Here is a 25,592-nt window from a genome sequence, read left to right on the forward strand (position 1 = left end):
GGGCCGCGCCCGGCGGAGGCGGACGGGGTTGCGGCGCGAAGGGCGGCCCCGGGCTGCACCCGCGGAGAGACCGTGTCGCGGCCCGCCCGCTTCCTGGTGGCCGCGCTCCGCGTCCCTGGCGGCCTCTGCCAAACAAAAGGTAATTAGACGCCTCGTAATTTGAGCACAGTGGGTGCAGTGCCGTCCTGAGAGGCAGAGATTTCGGGTGTCAAAATCCTCCGTCCCCCAGGGAGAGGTCGCCCTCCGGCAGCTCTCCCTCCTTCGGGCGCTCCCCTTGGAGCCCGCTGGCCGCCGCTCACCTGCCGTGCAGCTCCGCGGCCCCGCCGCGCCGGACACAGGACTTGCCTCGCAGGATGGGTGTACGAGGTGTAAATGGTGGATAAGGATGAGTTTCTGTTATAAACCCGCAGATTTGGGGTTCTAGGGTGGCTTTTCTTTCCTTAGTAGATTTCCGTATGGGAAAGTTGTGGATGTGGCTGGTTGCTTTAATTCTTTTCTAGGAAAAACAAACCTCCAAATAAATTTTTTTAAAAAGCAAAACAAAAATCCAAAACAAACAAACACCAAAAAAAATCCCAAAAAACCCACAAAACCAAACAACCAACCAGTCTCCTTCCCCCCCCCCAAAAAAAAAAAAAAAAGCCAAAACAACCCAAGTTGAAGTTCTATGGGTTTATTTTTCTGTGTCTTATTTTTCAGAGTTATGAGGGGGAAAAGATTTTAGCTTCCCCACTGCTTGCCTTCTATAAAAGGTGGTATCTCACAGCTGGAAATTCACAGAATCCTCCTATCACAAAAATGTAGGAAGACATGGCCAGACGAGTTACCTAAGGTAATTTCTGTACCCAAAGATGGAATTGAAGAGGTATCAAAAGTAACTTTAAACTAGTCAGCTTTGGTTAAAATTGCTGTTAAGAAGTAACAGCCCACTGTTTCATATGGTCAGCAGAATCAACCCGTAATCAACAAAATCTGTCAGGGAATTTGGGTAGACGTTCATCTGCTGGTTTCCAGGGAGGTCTGTGCTGCTATAGAGATGCTCTTACCCCTACCTGAGCTACCCAGCTTAAAACATTTGTGCCTACATCAAGTACACCCACACTTCTGGCCTCAGTTTAGACATGGAACTGTCTCTCAAGTTAACTCATCCTGGTTGGAGCAAGGCATTTGGTAGTTTTCACCTCAATCAACTGTTTGGATTTAGAACTGTGTGGGTGCCTAATTTTAACACAGTATGTTAACTCCTGTGAAAATGTCCTCATGGGATTCTGGTTCGAGGCAGTCTGGGTTTTTTCCAGTCCCTAGTGCATGTAAAAGTGAAGACCAAGCTGGACAGAAAGAGGACAGGATAAATGGTGAGCTGTTAAATCTGAATTCCACCCTGTTGCTGGCAGTGCGTCAGAGAGGCTCATCCCGTGGTGCCTGACAGAAGGACTGCAGGGTGAGTGCCCCTTCACAATCTGTCTCCTCCCTTTCAGGAGCAGCTGGGGGATTAAGGGGTTGTGAATTGGAGTCTTTCTGTTAAATTGAATGTACAGTAGAAATACTTCTGCCTTTGGCTTTAATACAGTTGTCATGTAGGGGTGAATGCTATAGAATTATATGGGTTCAGGCAATTTACTCTTTTCGGGTCCCAACAGCAAGTTTGTTAGCCTAATGTAGTATATATTTAGCTAATGCTGGCCTGATCTATATTTAGCTGCTCTAATAAATCCTGCCTTTTACTATAAATCTTGCCTATATACAGGGGCAATCCTGGGGAAGCAAGGTAGACTGTGCCAGGAGGACTCTGGTGGTCTGCTAATATATGAATATAAAAGGAGCACTTGTGTTTCTGTGGTGTGATGAAAGATCACACCTCCTCATGCATCTAACATGCAGAGGTATGCAACAGAGGTCACGCCTACTGTACTTTACACCTATTTTATCCATTGTAAGCTTATTTAGCGGCTGTTCAAAGTCACTGGTGTGTCCTGCTTTAACCCCAGCCGGCAACGAAGGATCAGGCAGCCGTTTCCTCCCCCCCACCCGTCCCGGTGTAATGGGGAGGAGAATCAAAAGTACAACTTGACTTGAAATAAGAACAATTTAGTAACTGAAACAAAATAAATTATAAAAATAATAGTAAATAACGATAGTAATGATGGTAAAAAGAAAAAGATAAGTGATGCACAATACAATTGCTCACCACATGCTAACCAGTGCCAGACCCTGCCCCTAGGCCCAGTCAAGCCCTTCTGGGTAACTGGTAATATAAATCCCCAGTTTTTATTCTGGGAATGACGTTTTATGGTGTGGAATATCCCTCTGGACAGTTCAAGTCACCTGTCCTGGCTGTGCTCCCTCCCAGCTTTTTTTTCCCCTGCACCTCCTCACTGGCAGAGAATGAGACCCAAGAAAGTCCCTGATGCAGGATAAATGCGACTTGGCAACAATCAAGACATGAGTGTGTTATCAACATTGTTCCTATGTTGACAATCCACAACACAGTACTGTGCCAGCTACTGAGAAGAAATTAACTATATTCCAGCCAAAACCAGGACACACATGTTTATTCGAGTCAGATTGTGTTCTTATACTCTGACTCCTCTTTGTGTCCATTTATACTACCCAAAATTAAACTCATACACGATTTTGGATATCTTTTCTGTGTTTTAAAAATATTTTTAATAGGACACCCTCAGCAAAAGTAAAGAGGACTTCCAGTGAAATTCCTTTCTTAGGCTGGTCCTGCAACTAAGATTTCTTCCCCATGAAACTTTAATTGCTCATAGACAATTGGTGCTTTTGGTCCTGCCTTCTTTATCTGCCCTAGTAGAAAAATAGGTGTTGCCTAAAAACCAAATGAGCCTAAGCATAATTTAAAGTGTGGAAATTATTCAAATACTCCCATGAAAAAACCTTATGAAGTAGCAGTGTAGAGATCCCTCTTCAGGATATGTGACATAAATGTACAGTGAGGGAAAGTGATCTTCAAAGTAGGTAGGTTAAAAATAATTTAGAATGAAACAGTATTTTATGTATGGCCTGAAAGCTGAGACACAGTAAGTGTGAAACTCTTAAGTACAGTCTTGTTAGGCTTCTAATGGAAGCATGGCTTTTCCACATAGATAAAATTGTGGATTAAATTTGAATTGTAATTGCATATAATAGAGCTTTGTAGCAAACTGGCCTTGGGCTGAAAAAAAGCATAACTCATGATTGTTATTTCCACTCCAAAATAAATAGCAGCAATTTCATGACAAGACATATATGAAAAAAGGATTGTCCATTGGCTGTTCCCAAAATAAAAATACTGAATGAATAAAATTAAATTAATTAAAGAATTAAGTTAAAAGATATGAGGCGAAAGAGACGTTTCCTGTTAATTCAGTCTGTGTGTTTCCAATTTTCCCATTCATTATTTCTTTTCTTGTTGTGTAAAGGATGTAATCTAGCTGCACATCTTAACTGAAAATAGGTAACTGTATGGAAAATTACTAGCTTAACTCTAGGCTTATCACACAAATGCATACATCCCCCTATGTTACTGTTAATTTTTTATTACTGTGACTGTAAAAAGTTATAAAAGTGCTACTGTCTGTGTTGGACAGTGATCTGGCACACAAGCCTAAAAAAAAAGAACTCTTTTATTCTGTGTATTTTCCTGGTTAGATGAAACCAATTCTGGTTTTAATCCTGTTACGTGCATTGAGTCCCTAATTTTTAACAATAAGCTATTTATTTGATTGCATTTTCTCTGTTCTTTTAACAGTGACATAGTTATCCTTTTACCTTGACTGAAGGGGAATCCTGTCCTCAGCTGAGAATATAGCAGTATTCTCTGAGAGTAAGTCTTTGTTATTTAACTTACTGTATGTGGACAACACAGAGTTTAGAATATTACTGGCCAACTGGTCAGGCTGTTCAAAGGCTACAATTTGGTTTATGTTTATCTGAGGTGCAGGGGATTTCCCCTTTAATGTGAATATGCAATTAATCAGCAATTTTCTTTACTATGTCACTGATAATATTAAATATTAAACTCTCCACATGCTCAGTACAGGTGATACATTGTGTAGCATGTTGGCAATCAAATCAGGTGTTACTAAGCCTTGAAGAAGTCTCACTGAACCTTATAATTTGTATTAATTATATCTCTCCATTATTATACCTTATATAACCTTTTAAATTTGTAGGTAATCATGTTCCATGTAAACAATTTTACTACTTTTCAGGCCTCCATACCTACCATTCCCCAGGTGATCTGATACAGGCCCTAGGAAAACAGTGTTTGTTTTGTCTATGAATATCACTGCAATTTAATGGCTTTTTGCTTGCAAGCCTTGCTTTAAAATTGTCCTTCTTGATCCATATGTGGGGATTAACACCCTTTTCTGAAATTGCTACATTTGCTGTTGTGTGTACTATTATATAATTCAGATTTCTGTAATGTCTTTGTCTCTATTTAAACAAAATAAAACATTTGTCACAGATGAACTACCTGTCTTCTTAAAGGTCATTCTCCCAATGACTGTTAAGACTGTGGCCTAGATATTCTTGTTTCCTTTTTCTCATATTTATTTTTATTGCTCTGGAAGTGCTAGCTCCCTGTTAGTCAGTTTGTGTTTATAGTGTATTAGTATCATTAGGCTCTACCTAGTCTAAGGAAATGTACAACCTATGCTATAAGCTGACCTTGTAAAACAGACTTGCAGCCATTAATCTGTATGCTTTTTTAAGCTAACTTGATTACCAGAAATACATGTTTTCCACTTACCACAGCTATATCAAAGGTCCTATCGGCCAAATTTAACTTTCAGTAATCAAATAAATTCTCATTGCTTTAATGCAAGTTTGAACGATCCCTTCTGTGTCTGTAAGAGATGTTATATTTTCAGGAAAAATAATGACTTTTGTTCCTTTAGAAATGAACAAAAATGCATTATTTGGAGGAATTCTTGTGTTCCAGTGCTGCCTTCTTTTGTGTGATCCATATGAAGCAGTATAGAGCAAAAGGTAAATATTTAGATTATTTGCATACCTGCATTTGATTTTTCAGTCCAGCAGTAGCTACTGCACAACTGTCAGTACAAGTGATTTTTGCTGTTAGCATAAATGGTACACAAAAAAGCAAATAATGAAAGTAGTCTAAATATGCTTGCTGTGGATTATATTTATTTTCTTGTTTGGTTAAATCTTTAATTAGCTGAAACAAAATGTGGTGTTGTGATTTTTAGTGTTCACTGTTTGTTCTTTGCACCTAATGTAAGATTGATTGGCTCTGGCATTGTTCTGACTCTTCAGATAAATGGTAGAGGAGCATAGTGGGATGTAGCTTGATACCGTTGTCAGGAAAATGACTGCAAGCCTTATGCGTTAGGATTAATTTGTTATTAACTTGGAGGAAAGAAGTATAATAAGATTCAAAGCAGCTAACTTTAGGGGAAAAAAAGGGTGTGGACGCCTGCAAAATTATATTGATGGGCAATCTAAATTTCAGAAATTGTGAAGGGCCCAGAACAAGAGCAAAGCACTGTAGTACTGCAGGCTGTAACAGGTAGATGATGGGCGGTAGGAGCCAGTACAGTTTTAACAAAAAAAGCACATCAGACAAGTTGAATCTCCTCTAACATCTGCTTCTTCACTTCTACCCAGAAGACCTCTTATCCTGTCATAGATCTCCACCTAGCACAGCATTTAATAGTGCCTCAGAGGAAGCTCTCACAGGGAAGGCAGGGTGACATAAATGGCAAAGTGGTTCACATGATGTAGTTTCAAAATAAAAGGATGGATGTGGTGTCCCCATGGTGCTTTGAACTGAACCTGTAACTACTTATTTTCATTCTTACATACAATTTCCCCACTACTCGATAAGGCAATACCAACTTGTAAACACGTGGAAGTTACGTGTGGCATTCAGACCGACACAGATGAGTTGTTCTGCAGACCTGCCTGAGCTGAGGCGTGCACAAGGCACAGAGGGACCAGAGCAGAGCTCTGCAGGGATGGCCAGAGGTGCACGGCTGGGAGCAGGGTCTGCCTGGCAAGCTGCACTGGGGCACCTCGGGCCGAGGGGGCAGCCGGGGCCCTGCTGGGAGCGGTGAGCGCTGTGCCCCACTGGGTAAATAGAAACCTGGGCATTGTTTTAAACGGGCCAAGTAACACTACAATTCCACAAGGTATTGGCGAGTTGTGTTTATTTGTTGTGATGTTTAACGAAATCGTGGGCCAGCTGGAGAGATAGAAGGGACAGAAGAACGGATGGCCGTAGGGTTTGACCTGTGAGAAAGGGTTCCATGGATTACGTGACCGTGGAAAATTGATGGCAGGCGGGGAGTTTGGCTGTCCCCAGACCCGTGGGTGTCAGCGGCAGCCGCAGAGAAGGCCAGACACTGTCCTGTTGGCCCCTCGCGGTACTGGCGGCGCAGACGGGCCGTACGGTAGGTATGGGTGGACAGCAGGTACGTGTCAAGTTCAGCGGGACCGGGGGCTCGGGGAGCCCGGCCCGGTCTAACTCCCCGCCCTCACAGCGCCGCCGGCGGGGCGGGGCAGCGCTGCCGCTGCGGCGCGCGCCACCCCCAGGATTTGAAATCCCGTCCCGTGGTGCCCCGGGGCCGCCGCTGATTGGCCGGGCCGGGCCGTGCGTGGTTCAAAGCAGCGGTGGCGGGGGCGCGCGCGGTTCAACCGAGCTCCGGGTCCGCGGCGGCGTTTCGGTGCCGTGCCCGTCCCGCCATGGCTTCCTTCGGCTCCCAGGGCGGCGGCGCTAAGAAGGAGGAGAAGGGCAAGAACATCCAGGTGGTGGTGCGGTGCAGGTAAGCGTGGCGGCCCTTTTCTGGGCGAGCGTTGGGGGCCGGTCCGCGGGCAAGCCCCGGGGAGGTCCCACGTTGGTGCCTCCGGGACTCGGGCCCAGACGTTCTGTGCTCAGTACCCCGGACAGCCCGCGGGGCCGGCGGGCCGAGGCCGCCGCCGTGCGACAGGCACTGTGTAGCTGTGGCTCTGCCGGGCCGCTGTGTCTGGCTGCGGGTACGTGCTCCGGGGGACCGGTGTGTCCGCCCGGAAGGATCGCGGGCGAGGGAGCCGCCCCCCGCCCCGTACCCCCCGCACTCCTGAGCGGCCTCGGCGCCGCGCTGGGAGCCGCCTGTCCCGGGCTCCGCTCTGCGGCTGAGGCCTCCCTGTGCCTCCCGGGGAAGCGGCGCTTCCGCAGAACTAAGGCTGTTATGAGAGATTTTTTATAGCTTAAAAAGGCAAAAAGATGCAGTTTCCGATCTTCATTCAGCATACACCCAGTATGAAGCTGTGCTGGAATCTCAAGAAGAGCTACGCAGAATTAGTGTGATATTCGAGACACACAAAACCCAGGCTGAATTTTGCTTTTCTGTGAGCTCCTGTGGGAAGTCGCTAAGCTTTGACAGCTAAAAATGCTGCTACTCCCTCTGTGGTATACCTGTCACATAACTTCATTGATGCAGACTTTACCGGGGACAAACAATGGAATGGTGGTCACCTGCTGAATTAAAAATGACCAAATGTCTCGGTTGACGAGATGAATTTGCTTTTTTTGTATGAAATGATAAATTTCATGTACTATAATATTAGGTTTTCTTTGTAATTCTGAGGTGGTTTTAAAGGATTGCATACTAGTGCTAGGTCTTAAATAATCTTAAAGCACTGCATGTTAAAACTGTAATATTGGTAATGTATTATGTATTGTGTTTAAATCACCTGTAGAAGTTGGGTTTTTTTTTTTGAGCCAGACCTCAAAATATTAGTTTATGTATTATGTTTTAAATGCCTTTTGCAGTCAAATTCTCAAGCTTACAAATTTTGCTTTTACACGTGCACAATTAATATAGAAATTAAAATCAATTTAGCCTTATGTTTGCAATGCAACTATAAAGCTTCTGAAACAAATGTGGGATTGGTGAAAGTGTTGTGACTCAAGGCAATTGCAAGAGAATAAGTTTATTGGAGCAATTGGATTTGAAATACTGTCAAGAGCAGCTGTTTTGTTTTTATCTCTCTTAATTGTTCTGGAATAGCTTTATCAAGCATTAATATCTATTTTAGCTACATATGATGCTCCCTATGAAAGTAGAATTAGGACTATCAACGGTGGAGTGTTCTGCTGTTGTTGTAGCCCACAGATTAATTGCTATGTCAAGAGTTAGTTTCTGACCTCTTAAAAGTTCCTTGCCTGCTCATGCCTTCGCAGAGTTTTTTTTTTAATAGCTTCAGTTTCTTTGAGCTAGTAAATGTTTCTTCCACCTTTCTTTTTTCTTTTGCATCCAATCAGATTGTCCTTATCTTACAGATATGAAAGTAGATGCAACTGTGTCCTTTGGTGTCTTGATTTGTTCCCAAAACCTGATCAATCTTAGCATATAATAAATCTTTTCAAGCAGCATGTTTATTGAGCTTTGGTAAAACATTAATTTGGAAACTCAAAATGCATCCATTAGTATTGTTAATATGCATAATTTGCTTCATAGCTATGGGGATGAACTTGAGATGAAATGTGTCCGTGGCACACCAGGCAGGTGCTTGTGTGATGGTGATGGTCTGTACGCCTGCTCCAGCCCAGCTAAATTGTTCCCCTAATATCACAGCTCTGGGCTCCTGTGCCTCCTGCCATGGACTGGGTCAGTGTTTCATGGTTACACAGCAGAATGTGTTCATTGCTCTGTTACTTTCAAAGTCACGAGCTTGAAGCTGTGACTTGCTCCTCTGCACAAGATTTTAGTGATCTTGTGTTGTCATCAGTCAATCTTGCACCCAGGTGTCCCATGCTCTGTTTAGAATCTGACACCTCAGCCTCAGTGATGTATTGAGGGAGAAATGTTAGCCACAAGGTTCAGGAAACTCGAGGTGCCATGTGTTGTGGTTTTCTTGTGTTTTGTTTTTTTTCTTTAACATTACAATTGAAAGAGTATCTGAAGTGTCTCTAGTGTTAAGATATTTTAAAGAGTGCAAGCTTGTAGAAGTTATATTTTCAAGCTGACTGCTCAGGTCACATATAGGTAGCATAGACATTCAGTACAGTAGCACTACTAAATGAAGAATAAAATAGGATTTAATGCTTTTTAGGGTATTTCCATACATTTCAGGAGAAATAGTGGCAAATGTCTCTTTAAGAAAAGTGGTGTGCACCAAGTTTGAATTAACTTAGTGGTGAAACAAGATGCTCACCATAAAGTTCAAAAATTTTATTGTTGCTGTGTTGAATATTTTACTATTACCTTTCACTAATCCACTTTAAATTAATGTGGATTCCACACCCCCACACCCCCCCGTTGTTTTTTTCAGGTGCATCAGTACCTGAAGGTTCTGGTATTGCTGCTTACTGTCCTGCAATTAGTAGGGTCTCTTGGTGATTTAGAGTGTTTTGTTATCAGCATTTGATTCACTATTGCATTGACTTGCATGTAATAAGTGTTTTTTGGAATTTTTAAGGCTCTTAGACAGTTGTTTAATATGTTTAGTCTTCTGCCCCCTGCAACTGAACATGTCCTGATGCCTGTTAGCTATGGGAGCATCTATATGATCTTGAAAGTGGTTATAGGCCTGTTAAAAATATGTATATAACAAACAAAAAGCTGTGGATGCCTGAATTGTCTCACAGTGGAAAAAAGAGCCTGTAAACTGCCAAATTGCAGCATTTTTTCTTAATTATTAAACAGATAAAGTTAAAAACTTCGGGGTTTTTGCCCAGTTTTACTATTCTAGATCCTTAAAGTGACATTACTGCTTCATCTGTTTGTGTTCTTGTGATTGATTTCGGTGATTTCAATCTGATATTTCTGACTGCTGTCCTTTTAGGCCTTTTAATGCCTCAGAACTGAAAGTGAGCTCCTACGCTGTTGTGGACTGTGATCAAGCCAGAAAGGAAGTCAGTGTCCGCACTGGAGGAGTGACAGATAAGTCATCAAGAAAGACTTACACATTTGATATGGTTAGTAACTGCTTGGGGGCTTCCAGAAACAAGCTAATACTGGGTGTGATGTTACACATTCTTGTATGGCTGAATGGGACGTGTTGTCTGGTGCCAATAGGTTTTTGGAGCTCAGGCAAAGCAGATTGATGTGTACCGGAGTGTCGTGTGTCCCATTTTGGATGAAGTCATTATGGGCTACAACTGCACAGTGTTTGCGTAAGTAAGCCAATAATTAGCGTTAGGAAACTTTATTTGTATTTTAGTTTCTTGTTTACATTTTAATTTTTATTCTCACAGTTATGGCCAAACTGGTACTGGTAAGACCTTCACAATGGAAGGGGAGCGGTCACCCAATGAAGAATATACTTGGGAAGAGGTATATTATCACTTCTGAGATTTTTGTCTGTACTGTAGTTCACAGTTGGAAACTGGACTAAAGAAAACCAAAAGTTGATGCCTTTCAAATTCTGAAGCTGACTTTCCTTAAATGTTTGTAGATTATCAAATAATCTCCTTCATTTATATGAAAAAGACAACTTAATGTTGCAGAATGGTCTGTTTGTCTGGGACGAGCCATTTGTCAGGTGCAGGGAAAACTCCGGACTCAATATGAGTCAACAGCAAGTTCCGTTTATTGAAGAGAGCATCAGACACTTATACTGCAAATAATGAGCTTATGAATATTCTGTAAGCCAAGTGATCTATTGGTTAACCTATACCATCAACTCTTCCTCATTCCTTTGGGCCTACATTCCCTATTTCCCACATTTCTGTCTACTTGTTATCATACCCAGCTAGGCCCAAGGACATGCTGTCTTGCAGGTGCAGGACTTGGAATTAGCCACGGCCTTGTACTTGTCCAGTCTCTAGTCAGCTGAACTTCCAACAACTTAATATCTTAAATGTATTACACTCAACTCTTGATGACTTTTATATGGAAGGTCATCTTTATTCTTATTTATATTCAGTCAGACTTTAGTTGAAACTCTATGCCCTAGCCCCAAATCTCTTTCAGTACGTTTATAAATTAAATACTTCTTTTTAATTTGTAGGATCCACTAGCAGGTATCATACCCCGTACATTGCATCAAATATTTGAAAAACTCACAGAGAATGGAACCGAATTTTCAGTGAAAGTCTCTCTCTTGGAAATCTATAATGAGGAGCTTTTTGATCTTCTGAATCCTACTCCTGATGTTGGAGAAAGACTGCAGATGTTTGATGATCCTCGAAATAAGGTGAGTGCTACAAAATGTTGTCTTGAGGCTTTCCAAATTGTTGAGAGATGTATAATAAGCATGTATTAATTTCTGACAGAGGGGTGTAATTATTAAAGGCTTGGAGGAAGTAACTGTACACAACAAAAATCAAGTTTACCAAATCCTGGAAAGGGGTGCAGCCAAAAGAACAACCGCAGCTACTTACATGAACGCATATTCCAGGTAAAAATCTTCCCCATTTCAGAAACCTTGTTTTGTTCTTTGTTAAACAGAATCTTACTGGAGATGTAAGCAGCTAGTGCAAACATGACATCATGTCTATCACAGTGCAGACTATCAAATGTTGGTTAGAATGCCAGAGTTACAATATCTTCCTTACCACCTGCTGTGGGATGATTGCAATAGAAGTATGAAGGGGTGTCATGGTTTAACCCCAGCCAGCTTCTGTAAAATTTGCAAATTAGGTTGTGGAAGCTGGGGATAATATTCTATGGCAATAAGGGCTGCTTCGTATGGTTGCATGTCATAGAATGTAGTAGGGGCACCTGGGTCAGAAATAGCATTCTTTTTATTACTGCTTTCACGTTCTTGAGCTGCAGATGTGAAATCTATATCACTGTGAAAAGTAGTGATCCAGTGCTGGAACAGTAAGGAATGTACCCTCTCTGTATTGTTTTTTAATTTCAAGATATACTGAGCATGTCTGTCTACTGGTGGAAGGAAATAGGTATTTTCTACCACTGATTGGAGCACAGAACTCATTTTGTCTGAGATTCCAGGGAATTTTGGAAATTGATGTGCCAGAGGTGTTTTATGTATGGTCAAACTGGTGTAATTCGACATCTGTGGCTTCCTATGTATGTCAGCTTCCTGCAGTAAAAGCTTACTAAAGCAATAAACTCAACCTGAAATCATTATTACTATGAGAGTAGTGAAACACTGGAGCATATTGACCAGAGAAATTGTGGCTGCTCCATCCCTAGAAGTGTCCAAGGCCATGTTGGATGGGGCTTTGTGCAGCCTGGTCTAGTGGAAGGTGTCCTTGCCCATGGTAGCAGGGTTGGAGCTGGATGCAACCATTCCACGATTCTGTGACCTTAAACTGTATTACTATTTTTGATTGAAAAATTAACTGAACTTCTAAATTTTTAATATTGAATTCAACTAGTTGCTGAATTTTCTTAGCCTGCATAAGGAAAGTTACGTTCCTTAATCTCACATTCTGTGAAACTGTTCTTAGCATAAGGACTGAAAAAAAAAATTGCAAGTCAGTTTTCATGTGATGCTTGTGAGTTGAGAATACTCAAATGTAAGCAAAACCAAGGCATTTCTCTTGGTTTTCCTTGAAATAAGAGAAAATCTATAGGATTGAATAAATCAAATGTCAACCAGTTGCCTCATCACTGGTTTTAAATACAAATTCATATATACACACACAAAATGTTACTTAGCAGAGTAACTTTGTGTATTAAAAATGTACTTTGTAGTTCATGGGCTAAATGTGTTCTCTGTAAAGAGCACAAAACTTGCAGCAGTCATATAACAACTAATATTTGGCTTTAATGGAACATCTGAGACTGGTTTCTTTTGCAGCCGTTCCCACTCTGTGTTTTCAATCACCATCCATATGAAAGAAACAACGATAGATGGAGAAGAACTTGTTAAAATTGGAAAGCTAAACTTGGTAAGTGTTTGAACTAAGTGTCATTGATAGAATTTTTAGCCATGTACTGGAGTTTATCAGAGGTTTTTTCCTGATAAAGGGAAAATTTATTGCTCTCATAGAATGATGTGAAGTGTGTTTATCACTCTGAAAAATATCAGTCCCATATTTCACCCCAGTGTCTCCTGAAAAACTAGTTAGCTCTTTTATTTATTCTACAAGGCTTTGGGGCAAGCATTCTTCAGAGTGATTGAGACAGAAGCATAACCTGCCTTTCAGGTTGATCTTGCAGGAAGTGAGAACATTGGTCGATCTGGGGCTGTTGACAAAAGAGCTCGTGAAGCTGGAAATATCAACCAATCTCTGCTGACACTTGGAAGAGTTATTACTGCTCTAGTGGAAAGAGCCCCTCATATTCCATACAGGGAATCTAAACTCACAAGAATCCTTCAAGACTCTCTTGGAGGACGGACAAAAACATCAATAATTGCCACAATTTCACCTGCATCTGTAAATCTTGAGGTAAATTTAAAGTCTGAAAACCTATTCCTAAAATAAGTAATATTTTAGGAATAATTTTGCTAATGATACAAAAATATGAGTTAATTCATCAGTTTGACCTAGTGTTACATCTGTTTTTCACAGGAAACATTGAGTACACTGGAATATGCCCATAGAGCAAAGAACATCATGAACAAGCCTGAAGTTAATCAGAAGCTAACCAAAAAAGCTCTTATTAAGGTAACTAGACATATATCTTAAAAAATTAAGTTACAGGTTAGGTATGACTTCTTGTTAATGTAATCTTTGCTTTACAGGAGTTATGAGTACAGAAGAAACTGTAACTAGTAGCTGTGCTTCTCTGAAGTGATTTTAATTACTGAACTGATGCTTTTAAACTAAAGCTGCACTTCCATTGCCATGGTCTCTGCAGATACTGGCACTGTTAATGAGACTGAAGTTGAACAGAGGGCTATTGCTACTAGCTATGAGTGTGGGGATTACATGTTTGTAGTTTTGCACTTTCCCTAAAAAGTGATTGAATTAGAGGGAACTTGTCAGTAAGTACAGGTGAAGAGCCAATGTAAAGTAGCTCTTTCCCTAAGGAAGTTGGGATTCCCATTGTAAGCTGCTAAATGCAACCAAGTATGACCTTCAAATGGAAAGTCTCAGTGCTCTACATATAGCCAATGATATGAATTTAAATAGTGCTGTTCTGAATTTAGAAGAGAGGTGAAGTGCTTTGCTCTTGTGCTTATGCAAAACTTCTATAGAGCACTACCTTTGTGAGGTATCTGTTAAGCTGAATATCAAAACCAGAATAGAAATGTTTATGTTCATGTGGTTGTTTCTTTGTGCAGGAATATACTGAAGAGATCGAGCGTCTGAAGCGAGACCTTGCTGCTGCTCGAGAGAAAAATGGAGTCTATATCTCTGCTGAAAACTATGAGTATGTCTGCAAAATTTCTGTGAAATAATTAGCATCAAATCTCAGATACTGGTACCTATACTTATACAGAAATACTTTCAGATATATTTTTCATCCAGCAAGTTGTAGATAGTTAGGAAAACTTAACTGTTTGGTCAACTTGTTCTTTCAGAATTAATGATTATACAGATAAAATCTAATGGGCTTGCACTGAGGGTTTTAAGTATGTGTGGGACTTGCTATAAGCATTAGCCAGCATGCAGATTTACACATGCAGCCTTTTTATTTTTTCAGTGGACACTAGTACAGGAAAGTAAACTTGATATACTTAACTTCACTTTAAATAGGGCTAGAAAGTTTACAATAGAAAATTGTCTTAAATCTTCTCTGCCTTAAGTGAAAATTACTTGCTATTCGTATAGAATTTTCCAAAATTACTGAAAATTTCGTGTAAATCTTGAAACTGCCTCTTACTTAACTAATTTGTTCATTTATTTTAATCCTTGCTTGAGAGCCCTTAATGGAAAGCTGACAGTCCAGGAAGAACAAATTGCAGAGTATATTGACAAAATCAGTGTCATGGAGGAAGAAGTGAAAAGGGTAAGTGTTGTTTTTCAACTGTGGCTGAAATCTGCCAAAAAATGGAAGAAATTCATTCCTCCTGTCAAAAGGAGGAAAAAAGTTTGAAGAAAGAACAGTCAGAGATTGGTTTTGTTGTTGTTGGTCTTAAAGTTCCCCAATTATTCAAGAATGGAAGCTTCCTAGTCCTTGAAGTTAGGAATTTGAAATAATGAATATGAAATTGCAGGTTGCAGTACTTATTTTTAAAGCTGTTTTCATGTCTACTACTATAATTTTCTTTGCTGAATTTTCAGCAAAAAAATCTGCTTGTAAAATGATATCATCTCAGTTGACAGGTATCTATCTGCTTAGGAACAAAGAATGAGGGGAGGGTGGTCCTGAGCTTCCTTTTAACAAATTGCACAAAAATTAGAGCTCCTTTAACAGAAATGTAGATATTAATTTGCTGGTAGATGTAACTCCTCTATGTATCAGCTTTACTGGCTCTTCTCAGTCTATCTGGTTATGTTTGTTTCTGTGTGCTGTAATGGTAGTTTGCTCTTATGTTTTGAGAAGAGAAGCAAGCGATTATTCCAGTGAGAATGGTGTTGGCTTGATATTTTCAGTGATTACAGAGACTGTACAAACCTGTACTTTAGGTTTAAGTCTGGAGTCCTACAGCTGAAGTTACATTGCTAGATGGCAATTTGCCTTCTGTGATTGTAATGTAATTTGAGAGATGTGAAATGAGACTGTCACATTTGTAAAAAGTGGTGTTTCCTTTTTGATTATTGTCTTCCTATTTAGGTCACTGAACTATTCAGAGTCAGTAAAAATGAACTTGAACAGTGTAAAACAGATTTGCAGATCAAGGAGAAAGAACTGGAAGAAACACAGAAAGATCTGCAAGAAACCAAAGTTCAGCTGGCTGAAGAAGAATATGTGGTTTCAGTTTTGGAAAGTACTGAACAAGAGCTTCATGACACAGCTAGCCAGGTTGTCACAGTTTTTGTGCCTAATGTAAAACAGCTTCCTATTTTTGGGAGTTGGATGGGCTATTGTTGCTAAAGCATGATGTGAGTGAGACATGACCTGAATTTAAGATGGAAAACTAGGATTAGATGGCAGGACTTTCTCTGTGGTAGTATTGGCAGCTGACTGCTAAATACTCTGGTTGGTCTGGAACTAACTTTTCCTCAGTTTGTCATGGGAGTTCCAGTGCTTTGCAGTATCTATTATCATGAAGTTTTTTGCAGAATAAGTAATTATCAAAACACACTTGAGGTAGGGAGCGTGTGTCCTATTTAAACTGCAAAGTGATAGAACTTGTACCTTCAGGCACCATGACAATTTCTTTCTATTTGGATTCCTGTAAGATTAGGAGGGAATGCCTGGTTTTTACATGTGGGTTGTGGAGTGTTTGAGACAAACAGGTGCAGAAATTATTTATGCTCGCTACAAACAAGGACTTCACTATTTGTGTGAATTCAAAATTATTTATCACAGGACTAGTACTAAAACCTCTTGTTTTAGTATTATATTGAAGAATATATTTACTGTCAGATTGTTCAGAAAAAAAAGTTGAAGTGCTCAGGTATTTTTCAGTTACTATTCTGAGATAAATGATACCTTTATTCCCTAAATACTGAGGAAGTAATTTTTTAATGCTTTGATTTTAAAGCAGAAGAAATGGTCTCTAGTAGGTAACTTTTTCCCATGTTCTAAAAGCATAAATGACATAACACCAGGGTCCAGAACAGTTGTAATTTGATGGTGTGAAGGGAAATACCTGTTTCCATAGAGAGAACTTCTTTAACTCAGAACTTTTGTTGCCTTTCCTTATATAATATATGCTTGACTTCTTGTTTCAAGACTTACTGAAATAACTTTAAAAATTCCAGTTACTGACTACAGTTGAAGAAACGACAAGAGATGTGTCTGGGCTCCATGCGAAACTGGAGCGTAAGAGGGCTGTTGATCAGCACAATGCTGCTGTCCAAAATACCTTTGCAGGACAAATGAATGCTTCATTCAGCAAAATACAAGATTCAATTACTGAAAACAGTTTGAAGCAGCAACAGATGTTGACATATTACACAAATTGTATAGGTAAGTGTAATACCTGTATTAGTAGTCATCCTGTAGTAATCTCAAAGACCACTTCCTGAAATGTATCTGTTTTAGGAAAGAGGTGCCTTTATTTAAGTGACATAATGATTACAGTTCCACCAGTAATGATGTGTCTGGGATGATCCACAGCCTTCCTGTAAGGGGCAATAAAGTAATGAGTAATAAAAAGAGTTCTATCTTATAGGGGAATTTTTTAAAAGTTTGTAACTCTGGATTTCTTTTGCAGGTGACCTCCTGTCTACCAGTTCTTCTACAGCAGATATGTTTGCATCAGTTGTATCAGCATCTTTTGCCTCTCTTAAAGAATTGGTGTCTACTGAAGTTTCTCACATGTCTGAAAAAATAACACAGCATGAGAATCTATCACTTGATTGTAAAGCAGAGCTGCTGAGATTAATTGTTAGTACATTTGCATGCTCCTACTTAAATATTGGAAACCGATTTTGATCAAAAGGGGTTCTGTACATGTATAGCATTTTTTCTGATGCTCTTTGCCTGTATCTGCTTCACCACCTGACCATGATTGTCTCTCCCATGTCACCCCCACAAGCTGTAATGTACTAAATAGCATATACTGCCATAATAGAGCAGTGGATATGTACACAGTAACTTCTTGCAAATGTAGATGAAGGAACAGCCATGTTCTGGTTTAATTTTTTTTTCCTCTTCCTAGGAAGAGCATCAGACTGGATTAGGAAGAGCAGTAAATAGCTTGACACCAATGGTAGAATTTGTCTTGGGGTTAAATTGTCAGTTCCAGAGTAACATGAAGAAATATTCTGCTGTGGCTGACCAGGTAATGCACATAACCTGGCTCCTTGCCTTATGCTCTTCTCTTTTTATTTAATTTACAGATATGATGTTCTTTGTTCTTCTGCAGTATGTCAGAGTGTTTCCACTTCTTGTCTGGCCTTTTCCCCTTTATCTTGTCCTATGAGTTTTGTCTTTTAACTTTCTTTCAGACTTTTTTCCTCTCTTGGGTGTGGTAAATTTGCTTGTTCTCTATATTGGCACAACTGCCTGCATGAGTGCCACAGTAGAATGGCAAAACACAGATGCTTAAATCTTTATGTAACAAATATTCGATGATACATTGAAATACAAGGGGGAGAGTATATTAAGAAATCTGAAAAAAAAAAGTCAACTTAGGCAAGTCCTACCACTCCAAAAATCTTCTGCCCTCATACCAGACTTTTTCTATAGTCCGTTTATTTCCTGGGGAATGTGATGCTTTATCTTGTTAACAGCCATAAAGGTAAACAATACTGCACTTATTGAAGCCCTTTGCTTCAAGTTAGAGTTCTAGTCTATCTCGTTATGCTAGGGAAAAATATCAGTTTCCTAAATCAAGATATAAAAATATAACTATAAGTAAAACTTTTTTTTTTTTTTAAGATGGAGGACCATAAAAAGGAAATGGATACCTTCTTTGCAGATCTTTCTCTCACTCTGAAAAAAATACAGGAACAAACAGCCGGTGGCTTTGCTCAGCTCCAGCATAATTGTGACAGCTTAAAAGAAGAAGTGGAAATGATGAGGTTGGCACATAGAAAGGTATCCTTGGAGTAAGAAAACATCCTAACAACAAGTGTGATTGCTTGCTTTGATTTAAACTCTTATGTGGTAGTAAACCCCATTGTACTTATTTCACAAAAATGTTAGGAGGACAGTAACTTGATCCTAATTCTATTCAGCTTTTGTTAGGCTGCTTTAAGTAGTTTAGGAATGCAGCAAAAACCCCCTTCCCCTTGCTGTATATCAGTATATGTACATTTACATATGTCTCCAAAAAGAAAGTGTCTGAATCTTCACTACACAAAAATTGTACCTTCTGCTTTAGAATTGCAAAACTCTGCCTTTTCTGCATTTTTAATTCAGGGCTTCAAGTATGCTTTAAGACTGTGAACAAGTGCAGAATTAACAGCAATTAATTTCTTGGTAATTTCTTGATAGAGTGCAGCTGAATTGATGTCTTCACTGCAAAGCCAGCTTGACCTGTTTGCTCAGGAGACTCAGAAGAGCCTAACTGATGTACTCACAAGAAATGGAAGCCTGAAGACCACCATCACTGCTATGCAAGAAAATGTTCACCTGTAAGGGGCACATTCTTTTTGCTGTACACTTACACAAGATAAAATATATATAGAGAGAACTTCAGAATTGGATGCTCTCCATCTTTATGTGCTTATAAAGCCTGCTGGGCATGGCCTGTGTGTTAGAGCTGGGTTCTGCCACAGAATGTAGATCAGAGTTGGCTTTTCCCCAGAGTAAACAGTAGTTCTAGAAGGCTTGCCCTTGAACTTGTCTCCTGAGCATGTTGAGATAAGAAAGTATCATTTTGGGAGCAATATGCTGAGGAGTGTCCCTCAGTGTCTGGACTTCAGAACATATAAAGGTTTAGCATGAAGCATAATAATGTGTCTGTTGCAATACGTTTCATTCAATTGCAGACTGAATAACTAAGGTCTTGCTGAAGTTGTTTTTGGTTTGTGGTTAGGGTCTTTCTGCTCTCTTTTGGGGTTTTTGGTTGGTGGGGGTTTTGTTTCTTTGGCAAACCTGCTGCAAGTGTTGCAGGTTTAATAAGCAGAACAGCAATATTATAATTAACTGGTTTGATAGAACTGTGCTATTTCACTGGCTCTGGTTTCATATTTCTAAAAGTATACTGTGTTAAAATCTACCTTTCAAAATATCTAAACTCTTACAAATATGTTGTTGCAGGAAAACTACAGACTTAGTCAGCAGTACAAATTCCAATCACAACAAATTTGCTGCATCTCTGGATAATTTCTCTCAAGAGCTCAGGAGCATAAATGCTGAAAACAAGGCAATGCTGGAAGAATCCAATGACCACTGTCAACATCTTCTCACCAATCTCAAAAATGTGGCTCAGCATACCAATACATGGGGTGAATTTACAACTGCTCAGATGGTCAACTTTACTAATCAGCACCTGTTGTCATTCAAGGATGAGAAACAGCAATTTCAGTATTTACAAAAGGTACTTAGAGTCATTTGTAGTCTAATGCAACATCCTGAGACAAACTTTACTGCAGAATTTATAGAGGGGAGAAAAATGTTCTAGTCAAAACAAAACTATGATTTTTTTGATAGCAGACTCATGTTACTAAGCTTGAGCAGATGTAATTAGAGGAAATCAAAAGCCTAAATTAAGAGGAAGACTTTGAACTTCAAGTGCCCATAACCTCAAAAAATGGTGTCATGGCTGATGCCATGCAACTGACTTGTACATGTAATCTGAGTGTTTTGCATCATCTTGGTGGTGTTTAATTCTAAAGCTTTATCTACAGTACTGTCCTTGGGAGATGCACAGTGATCAAATGCAGGCTATTTTCTGGAGTTTGCAAATGACTTTATTGGTCAGATTGAGTCAATATGGGAGAAAGTATTCCTTTTAAGTATATACAAATTCTGGCCTCTTATCTAAGAGTTTCTCTCTCATGTTTTTGGGGGATTTTCTTAGTTTCCATCACAAATTTCACATCCACCCTGGTTTTATTGTTGTAATAGGCAATAAAATAGGCAAATCCAATATTTTGCAGACTTTTGGAAGGAAAAACTCACTAGAAAGTTCCTTCACACAGAATACTCTGAGTTGGAAGGGATCTCCAAGCACTAAGTCAAACTCTAAACTAAAAGCATTTGTTGGCCTCAAGACCTCTCTGTATCTGTTGCACCTGCTGAACACTTCAAGAGTTTCATTTCAATGGGAATGGCTGAAAACACAATTGCCTTTTCCCCTACAAATGCATGAATGTTCTAGTACTTACAGGATGTTCACGTTCAGGTGAATATCCTAATTCTGTGCAGGGTTTGTGCATAGAAGCATGAGGAGTCTGGTCTGAGCCAGATGGCATCATCTTTATTCTTGTGACTAGCTTTCTAAAGTGATCATACTTTCTAAGAAACTGACTCTTCTGAAGATAGCTGTCAAAATGAGAGTGTAAAACTGGCACTGAAACTTCTCAATTTGAGGTCTCAGTTGTTTCGTTTCAGGTCATGTCACTAATCCTGCACCACATCTTAGAAAAGAGGCCATAGTCTTACCTTTCCTGTTAACTTGTTTTTAGTTGGGTTGTTTTTTTGTTTCATTTTCAGAAAAATGAAGAAAATTGTGATCAAGCAATAGCTGAAATTGCTGACCACATTGGCAGCCAAAAGGCTGCTGAGGAGAAGGTGCTAAATGGCCTTCTGGATCAGATAAAGGTGGATCAGGAGATACTTGTGGAGCAGAAACTGGCACTGAGGGAACAAGTGCAGCATGGACTAACTCAGGTTAATGGTTTCCTGCAAGAGGATCTCAAAGTGGATGTTCCAACAGGTATTTAATCAGGTCAGGGGCAGAATGGTCTTAAAGAAAACAACTTGAGTTCCAGAATTCATAAGTGAAGGTTAATGGGGACATAACCTGGCAGCCTTACACCTTTAAGATGTGTGCGAAGAATGGTGTGTGAACAAGGCACGATTTCTGTGATGAGTTGATGTAAAACTGAGGATCTGAAATTAAACACTGAAAAGTGTATCATCTTCATTAAAGGGACAACTCCACAGAGAAAAGACTACTCCTATCCTGTCACCCTTGTGAGAACAGAGCCCCGGCAGCTGCTGCTGGAGCAACTGAGGCAAAAGCAACCAAATCTTGATGCTATGCTAAGCAGTGTGGGAAAGGAGATGGAGGATAGTGCAGGTCAGGTATGTATATAAATGGCAAATGAGGCTCTTGAATGAATATTTCACATCTTTGAGGTTTTTCCAGGCCCTTTTGGAGAGTTGACTGGAACACCAGGGCTGTTGTAGCCTTTGTGTTTTACAGTGTACTTGGACTCAAATGTGCTGAGCTCTTGACAAAAATCATATCTTGAAAAATAAGCAATGATATTAATAATTTAGATTTTTCTTGTTTTTCAAAAATAGAAATTCCATGTATTTTATAGATATGATCATTCTCAATACATTCATTAAGGAAATTCAGACATTAAATACATCTTTCTGGGAAACTTCTGTTTTAGGACCTGTTGGAAGAGGGAGTGTTGCAAGAACCCAGTGAAAGCCTTGCTTGTGACAAATACTCAATGGATACGAATGTATATTGCCACACAAATGGTGGCATTCCTTTTTTCCAGGTAACTTCCTCAGATAAGCAAAACAGCTTTGTATTTGAGAAGAAATAGTACTTGAAACAGTGCTGTAGTTTCAAGTCACTTCTTACATTTCAGGGTAGTCTCACAACTTGTTCAAATCCCGTAGATAATGCTTTGTTAACCTTGTGCTAAAGTAACAATAGATTGTGACAGCAGTTAATAGTGGATAAAATAATGCAGATATCTGACAAGCTAGGCAGACAGCTGAAAGCTCCTCAGCAAATAAACCTCCATAAAGAAAATTGTCATAATTTGCTAGACATGTGTTAATGGGAGAGTTGAAAGTATATGCAGTATTTTCTTAGAGGCCTGACAGAAATATTGACATTCTTAAGTCTTCATGGGGTTGAGGTTTTTACTTACAGGCTTCTGACCCTTTTGCTCTACCAGCACATCAGTGTAAACTTCTTGGTATATTAGTCTAGGGGTTTTCTTGCTGGGAAGAGCATATTTTCTTCTTGGGCACCCTTTAAAAATAGCTGCTGAGCTTCTGTATGTCTACAGTCAATCTCTTGAGTAAATGCAATCTCTTAGGAACCTTTTTCAGGAGTTACATCAAGTTTTTTTCTCAGAACACTATGTACTGCATTGCACATGAGCAGAAGTCTGATTTCTTTGTATTCTCTTAACATTGGGTATTTTCTTTAAATCCCAGCACAAAAGAAGTCTCAAAAAGGGTAAAGAGAATAAATCTGCAGCTCCATTGGAGAACAAAATGGAGGATATGACAGAAGAGCTTCTTCAGAAATCTAAGCATCCTTTCAGATTGCTGAACTAAGATATATCCTCTGCAGATCCCTGTTTTTAGATATTTCTGTTTTACTGTCTTACTGAGCCACAACTTGTTTTGGTATTCTCAGTGTCTCTATGTAGTGATGCAAAGTTGAAACAAAAGATTTACCTGCTCAGTCTCGTACCTTGGTTCCATTTTTATATGTGGCAGCTTGCAAAGTTTTGAGGGAAAAAACCCCTGCAGATTACGGTGCTGTTATGTTAAATATATATATATGTGGTCAAGTAAGAAATTATCTGTTTCTCAGTAGATATAAAGTACCAGAAAAGGATGTGGAAATATACTTTGCCAGCATTATGAGTTAGCATCTTATGTATTAATCAGCTGTAAATAAGTGCTGCTTTTATACCTGCTTTTTATTCCGATTTCTCTGTTTTGTTTACTGTGATACTTCAAATGAATTAATAAATGGAAAACAAATGTACAAGCACTTTGCTCAGATTAAAACTTACCTAATTTTCTTATGGTGTCAGGTCTAATTTAGCTAAAAGATTATCAGCTATGTCATCAGTCTTGTGCTGTCAGAAGAGGATGGTTCTCTCCCTTGTTTCACAAAAGACAATAGTTTTATTTCAGTGCCTCTTCATTCTGTGAAGTCTTACTGCCGGGTCTTGGGCTTTTTGTTTGTTTGAACCCCACTGTTCTTCTTAACTTGCAGATGCAAATTCTGGCACCTAAAACTTAATGGGTTAATTCTCCAGTCTCTAGGTTCCATTTTCTTGCACTGTATGCCTGTTATCATTCCACAATGGTTCAAGAAATCCTTTATTAACTAAAAAAATCAACCCCAAAGATCGATGCCATAGCTGTATTGAGTAGCCTAAGCCAAGTGGGAGAGGTTTGCACAAGCCTTGCCCCCTACTACCTTTTCCCTGTGGAGTTGACAGGGTTAGTATCAACAAACAAACTGGAATAGCCAGTGACAGCAGGCTTACATCCATGAAATCATGCCATATTTTATGTTCCCTGTCTTGATCCTCTTTGCAACTCTCTGCCTTTGACTGTTTGGTTCCTGCTGCGTGGGGACAGCCTGCTTTCCTTAGCAGCTGTTTGAATTTCAGGTGCTGCTTCACATTTTCTCTTTTTTCAAAGTAGCCCTCAAAGTTGTGTTGTCCTTTGTTTGCAATGCTGGCAGTGATCTGCTGATCACTGTTCCACTGGCCCAGGTATCGGGAGGCCACACCAAAGCTGAACAGGATGAAAAATCTGGATGCAGAACACGTCCTGGCCTCCCTGTCCGTGCCTCCTCTCCCACTAGATGGCCCCAACACTAAAGGCTGCTCTGAGCTCAGGTGCTGGCTGCTGAACAGGACTTGGAAACACAGCTTTTGCCAAGCTTTCCCTCAAGCATCTGTAAAAAAAAAAATGTTTCAAAATCTAATATTGAATTTATGCTTCCATATGGAGAATTCTTCAGTAGGGGCTTGCTTTATCAAGAACTCCATTTGTGTAAAAGATGATCTAGTGCATGTCTGCATTACTGCAGACTGTCCTGGTGACCAAATTCTTATCCTGGCCTGCTTTCTGTTCCCCACCAGATGGGCATTGGCCAAAGCAGAAGGCAGCAATAATTTGCTTTGGTGTATTGTATGGTGTATGACAAGGAGAAAAGTAGGGTAAGAAAAACAAAGCAACACTTGTTTCTTGTGTGTACTCATTGTAATCCCAGGTCTTACCCAAGGGAAGAAATGGCACTGTCCAGACGAACTTACTGGTGGTTTGATTTTGTTCTGTGTAAGGCATCCTTTACAAGAAGGGTACAAAGCCATTTCCACAGAACAATTTGCCAGGGCACACCCACTCTGGCACAAGCCAGGCTGAGCATGAGGGAGAGTTGTAGTGACTGGGGCTCTGGTGGATGGCCATGTTCTCATTAATCTAATTAGTACTTTTTGGAGTCTAGATTAATGATGAAGTGAGACAGCCCTTGATTTAACAACAGACTTAGATGCAATGTGGGGAAGTGAAATAAGGAAAAATAAGTTTAAATGCATGTGAAATAGAGACAACAGTAAGAGGGCCACAAGAAGCACAGCACAGACAATTAAGAGTCACCAGCTTCCTTTTCAAGTGAAAAATGAGTGGCCAGGAGGAAAGTGAGGAAGGGGAAAGGAAACTTCCTGCTTCCTCCTGGAAATCAGGGGGCTGCAGCACTTGCTGTATCAGATTTGTGGGGGATGCGATGTTTATTTGAAGAGAGAAAAGAAGACTGAGCTGACTGGCTGCTATTGATGACTGCCTTTTATTTTGGGTATCCAACAATGGGGCTAGAGAGGAGTGAGGAGAAGGTGCAGGGTTGCTAGACTGCTTTTCTCTTTTTTGTTAGGCATCAGTCAGCATTGCAATTAGCTGTTAAAAGGGTAAGGAAACAAGATGAAGCCTTTAACTCTTTAGGGTGAAAAAAGAAAAAAATTAATCCAGGAAGAACTGGAAAAATAAAGTTAACATTCCTTTTTCATCAACAAGAGATTTAAGGGGGAAAAAGAAAATTCTAATGGTTGAGAACATTAAAACCAGGAAAATACGTATATTTGCTATGTATTTTAAAATTTATGCATTTTAAACAAGTGTTTACAACCATTTGACTACTATTTTTTTTCATTCCCTGTTACAAACTACTTTTTATGGTAGAGGGCAATGCTCTATAAACTGCACGCCCACCCATGCAGTTAGTGCATAGAGTGAAACACCAGTAAATCATTCTGTGCTTTGCATTCCTAG

The 25,592-nt window shown here is 39.9% G+C and overlaps 1 protein-coding gene across 6 annotated transcripts; it reads left to right on the forward strand.

Annotated features, from left to right (window-relative positions):
- The first annotated feature begins 6 nt into the window (after positions 1–6).
- KIF11 (kinesin family member 11) lies at positions 7–23,291 on the forward strand. Of its 6 annotated transcripts, XM_064717122.1 has the most exons (26): positions 7–139; positions 700–832; positions 1,299–1,441; positions 3,755–3,829; positions 4,908–4,998; positions 9,799–9,931; positions 10,032–10,129; positions 10,211–10,289; positions 10,966–11,151; positions 11,231–11,355; positions 12,727–12,817; positions 13,076–13,318; positions 13,442–13,537; positions 14,158–14,246; positions 14,738–14,825; positions 15,594–15,782; positions 16,688–16,895; positions 17,143–17,315; positions 17,590–17,712; positions 18,312–18,470; positions 18,870–19,009; positions 19,638–19,917; positions 21,036–21,258; positions 21,475–21,629; positions 21,947–22,060; positions 22,734–23,291. In XM_064717122.1, the coding sequence occupies exons 6-26, from the start codon at positions 9,929–9,931 to the stop codon at positions 22,854–22,856; spliced, it is 2,985 nt and encodes a 994-aa protein (XP_064573192.1). In that variant the 5' UTR covers positions 7–139; positions 700–832; positions 1,299–1,441; positions 3,755–3,829; positions 4,908–4,998; positions 9,799–9,928; the 3' UTR covers positions 22,857–23,291. The 6 variants fall into 6 exon arrangements, with proteins under 6 accessions (XP_064573192.1, XP_064573191.1, XP_064573193.1 ...); XM_064717121.1 differs by having other exon boundaries at positions 700–1,441; XM_064717124.1 differs by lacking the exon at positions 700–832 and having other exon boundaries at positions 43–139.
- Positions 23,292–25,592: the final 2,301 nt, after the last annotated feature.

The sequence above is a fragment of the Zonotrichia leucophrys genome, chromosome 6, assembly GCF_028769735.1.
Source record: "Zonotrichia leucophrys gambelii isolate GWCS_2022_RI chromosome 6, RI_Zleu_2.0, whole genome shotgun sequence".
Classification (NCBI taxonomy): domain Eukaryota; kingdom Metazoa; phylum Chordata; class Aves; order Passeriformes; family Passerellidae; genus Zonotrichia; species Zonotrichia leucophrys.

Coding starts and splice junctions, on each gene's coding strand:
- KIF11 (XM_064717120.1), top strand. CDS start 6,715: ATGGCTTCCTTCGGCTCCCAGGGCGGCGGCGCTAAGAAGGAGGAGAAG. Junction 17,713..18,311: donor ATTCTGCTGTGGCTGACCAG/GTAATGCACATA, acceptor TTTTTTTTTAAG/ATGGAGGACCATAAAAAGGA. Junction 18,471..18,869: donor TGAGGTTGGCACATAGAAAG/GTATCCTTGGAG, acceptor ATTTCTTGATAG/AGTGCAGCTGAATTGATGTC.